The sequence below is a fragment of the Blastomyces gilchristii genome (genome assembly GCF_000003855.2).
Source record: "Blastomyces gilchristii SLH14081 genomic scaffold supercont1.25, whole genome shotgun sequence".
NCBI classification, from domain to species: Eukaryota; Fungi; Ascomycota; class Eurotiomycetes; order Onygenales; family Ajellomycetaceae; genus Blastomyces; species Blastomyces gilchristii.
In genome coordinates, this window is record NW_003101657.1 from 442755 (window position 1) to 447363 (window position 4609).

Genomic DNA, 4609 nt, shown 5'->3' on the forward strand with positions numbered 1-4609 from the left:
TAAATCAGATAATATAACAGTTTTTAAGAGAAAAACTGATAAAAAATAAATTAATTTTTTGCAGAGAAATTGATTAAAACTATTCAATTTTATTCTAAATTATTCAATTCTTCTCACACAACAAGTGTGCAACTCAAACCAGTTAATAAAGAGTGTAAAAAAGAATTAAGTACTAATGAAAGCTCTTCAGTCACTGAAAAAGTAATTCTTACTTAAAAGAATATGAAATTATAACAGAAAATAACTCTGTTTTTAATTCTTTGTAAGAATATTGTATAAAACTCAGAGAAAAACACCTTACTTTTTTAAGAGAAGTAAAAAACTATTTCTAAAATCTTTTTTTTGTATTAACTGCTGCTGAAGAATGAGATAGAAACTGCTAAGATATATACTACTGTATATCTTCTATCAAGACTTTCTCTCTTCAGAGTCTTGATATTATAGAGAATATAAGTCTGTTTCTATATAATAATGTAAATATTGTCAGTGAGATGTAGAGAAACTGATTATTTATATCTCAAAATAGAAGACTTTGTCAATAATTATATTAATATAGAGTTAATTCTCAAATTCAATAGAAATCTAGTATTACTGTTCTCAATCTCTTGCAGAATCTATTGAATATTAAGATATTAAAACTAGATTTAATATATCTCACTATACAGGGATCAAAGGCTCAGTCAGACCTTGAGATATACTGATTTTATAGTTATCATGTCTGTTGATTATGTATCAAGTACAGTTACTAAGGTATCTTTTTATACTTTTCTGTCAGAGATGAGCCAGATTGAGAGAGGTGATATGAGGGTGAGACTTGGTGTTGATGTCTAGATACACTGAAGACAGACTGCAGAGATTGCACTTCAGAAGTGACTGTTAATTATGTGCTTGATATTATCACTGAGATATCTTTTTGTATTTTTCTGCCAGAGATGGGCCAGATTAGGAAGGGCGGTATAAGGGTGAGACTTGGTGTTAATGTTTTGAAACATCAAAGATGAACAGGGTTTTCATAAAGATTGCTTCTCAGATATCTTCACAACTACAGATTGAGAATCTTTCAAAATTGAGAAGATTGATGCATATGACTAGGTCTCTTCATCTTACAATTTGTATGGCAATTTGGCCCGGGGTTGTGGTGTGATAGGGGAGAATGAGGGATAATCCCACGCAGGAGTTCTGAACAACATCTGGTTCACATTTGGCTGAATAACTTCACCACCACACGGGGTATGCGGTCAGCGATGGGGTCAAAATGCTTGTATGATTGAGGGCTTTTCAATGGATCTATCGGCGGGTTCTTATTCAAAAAATCGAGCGAGTTCGTGGTGAAGCGGTTTGTTCCGCGTGATATGTACTATTAACTACTAGAAGTATTCATGATAGAAAGATAAAATGTAGAGATTAAATGTATAATAGCATTCAAGCTAAGTTATAAATAGTATTCATAAACTTCAGTCTATATAGTTATGTGTAGTCAAGGGCTGCTAACTCTATTAATTATGTAAGAGATAGAAAGAAATCCCGCTCCTCACAGATTCTTTATCTCTATTTCTATCTCTTGTGTAATCAATAGGCTTAGCAGCCCTTGGCTACACACAACTATATAGACTGGAGTTTGTGAATACTATTCATAACTCAGCTTGAATACTATTATATATTTAACTTCTACATTTTATCTTCCTATCATGAATACTTCTAGTAGTTAATAGTACATAGCCAGCGTGGCCCAGTTGGTAAGACTGGTAACCAAGGCCGCACACATTAGGGGTGTGTGGGTTCGAATCCCACCGCTGGCACCTGCCACTTCTTACCCATGAAAGCCCCCATGTAATAGGGGCTGAGCCTAATTAGTAAGGCTTGGTGCGGGGTAGAACTCCCTACTGCAAGCCAAGCCACTAGTTAAGCGAGATCCTGCGAACACCCACCAGGGCTGGCATGGGATGCCAATGTCCCACTATTCTACTGTGCACCCGTCAAGGTTCTAACAATATAGAGGCAAGCCTAATGTAGTGATTATACACTACTTAAGCAAGTCCCTAACTAGGGCTGTCATCAGAGCCTAGCTCCCCCTCAAATACAGGGAATGATTTTGAAAACCATCTGACTAGCAGGCCTAGACGCGCATCTAGGCCCTAGGCAGGGCACCCTGATAGGCTAGAGCCTGCAAGCTCCCTGCCAAGCCCTAATACTGGCAGAGAGGACTGCAGTCATCAAGCCTATAATTAGTCCCTAACACAGGGTGAGGCCACAACAGCTGATTGATAGGTCTATGGGCATCTAATGAGGCCGAGATCAGCAACCGGAAGCTTGGTGTGTACATCATCAAGTGGGCAGTGGCAGCCACTAACTAACACCCCTGGAAATTAGTGGCTGGCCCGAGAGGACGGACGCGGTGATCGGTTAATTATAGGGGGTTAAATGTAATTAGCTTAAGGTGCATCCTGCGGGTGGCTAGCGCCCGTAGTTGATTAGATATAGTCTGTTAAAACAGCTATACACTATCTTTTAATAATTTTATTTGTTATAGTCTTTCTTTACTGTACTTGTTTCTTTCTGTTCTTTTCTATCTATCTATTTAATGTGTCTATCTTTAGGACTATGTTCTCTTTTCCTTTGTCATGATATTTTCAAATGGTTTCAAAGTATTAATAGGTGTTGAAATACTGTAATTTGTAAACAGTTTTTATATTCTGAGCTGAAATTTTCTGATTTTGCATATCTGAAATTAATAAGTGTATAATAGTTAACTCTATAGATATAGGAAAAACTCTGAGAACTAAAGGTTCTCAGGTAGATATTATAGTCTCTGACTGCATATATCTATAATTGAAGAATAATAATAATAATAATAATAGTACATATTACATCAAGCTGCAAAGACCTGAATAATCTGTGATTCAAAGATTGCTTAAGCCAGCGTATAATTACAGGCATATGCCGGCTTCTTATATATTGTAATATCATATACTAAATTAATTAGCGGCTGCTATAGCCTCTTTACACTCATAAGCAAGTTCAGAAGCAGCCGCATTATTATCTGACAGTTATATATTCTTTCAAATCACATTCTTTCTCACCAGATTCAGTCATGCTTATATAATCATGACATCCGCCCTAGCTTCATGCGGATTAGTGTGTCACTAGTGTTTACAATCATATGATCTATCTCTGATTTGACTAGTATTCTATGTACACTCTCACAAAGAAACTTTCACTATATTATACTTCTCATTCACTAACTTTTCTCATTCTTCAATCATCTTCTTTATCATCATCATCATTGAATATCACTATCTCATTCAAGATTTCTATTTCTTCTTCTATTTAACTCTTTTCATCTGTTCATCTATCACATTGTACATGTTTCTGATGATGATCTCTCATTCTTATAATAAGCATTCTTATAGTGCTCATACTGAGCAGTTTGTTAGCAGTAAGTGTAATGTATTATGAAATATGATCAGAACTTGTTTATCTTCTAACAATTATCAGAATGTACTATCATGAATGACACATCTTCTTCATCTTCTTATATATTCTCAACTGTTTTCTTCTCAGTGAGTTTCTGATTGTGTTTTCTGACACAATTTTGCATAAACACAGATGCTGATATATTTGTTTTTATTCATATAGAATCTTTATATGTTGACAGATCTGTGTCTGCTGATAATAGTGAACTCAATGTTGAATTATTGATCAAGAACTTGAAGAATATGATAATAAAGAAATTGTCTATGTTATATATGACTGAGTCTTCTGCATCTCTCTCTGCTCTCTCTGTTTCTTTCTCTGTCACTTTCTCTCAATCTTCTACATCTATTCCTGTGTCTGGTTCTTCTGCTTCTGCTATCTCTGTTCTCATGACTCTCACTTCTGCTACTTCTGATTTTGCTGTCTCTGCTTTCATTATCAGCTCTCTCTGTTTTAAGAAGATATTATATAGACTTAATGAATCATGTTTCTCAGCATATACACTCTCACTCTTCTTGTCAACTCTCAGAACAATTTATTGTATGAAGACTGTGTATAACATGACTATCTAGAGCTTGATTACAGACACTGATTATTATGTTCATTTTAAATATTTATAATAAGACAATTATTTATTCATATCAGAGAATCATCTCTCTTCTCAACAGTGTTAAGATTGTAAGTCTTTTTCTTTTCATCTTTTCAATTGAATTACTCAGTTCAGAAGTAACTCTTTTTCTATTCTTAGAGAAAATTGTTATAAGTTTTACTGTGTATGAAGTCATGACATTCACAGATACTAAGAAACTTTTCATAACTGTTAAATTCAATATTGCAGATACATCTGCTCTGATAAATATCTTTGAAATGATTGATCTGTATCAGTCTATTCTTTGATGTTTGTTGTCTGACTTTGTGATGCAGATGAAGAATATCTGTGTTTTCAGAAACAGGAATACAGATATCATACTCTTTTACACTCATAGATGTGAGACTTATACACCTTGTCTGAGATGTCATCATAGAAATAAGTTGTTCATATACTGCATTCTGCTTTCTGCATTTCTCTGTGTCTCTCTCTCTCTTTCTAAGAAGCCTCATGTGTGTTGTAATTGTATATACAACTCTAAGATCA

The 4609-nt window shown here is 34.6% G+C and overlaps 1 protein-coding gene and 1 pseudogene across 2 annotated transcripts; both read left to right on the forward strand.

Moving 5' to 3' along the window:
• The first annotated feature begins 1718 nt into the window (after positions 1-1718).
• BDBG_17805 lies at positions 1719-1799 on the forward strand (annotated as a pseudogene). The gene has a single exon. The product of its transcript is annotated as a tRNA-OTHER (tRNA).
• Positions 1800-3184: 1385 nt separating this feature from the next.
• Positions 3185-4014, forward strand: BDBG_17806 (uncharacterized protein; the record flags this gene model as incomplete). The annotated part of the gene is made up of 2 exons (XM_031725450.1): positions 3185-3436; positions 3637-4014. Coding segments are annotated over 2 exons (629 nt in total), but the record flags the coding sequence as incomplete, so codon positions are not given.
• Positions 4015-4609: the final 595 nt, after the last annotated feature.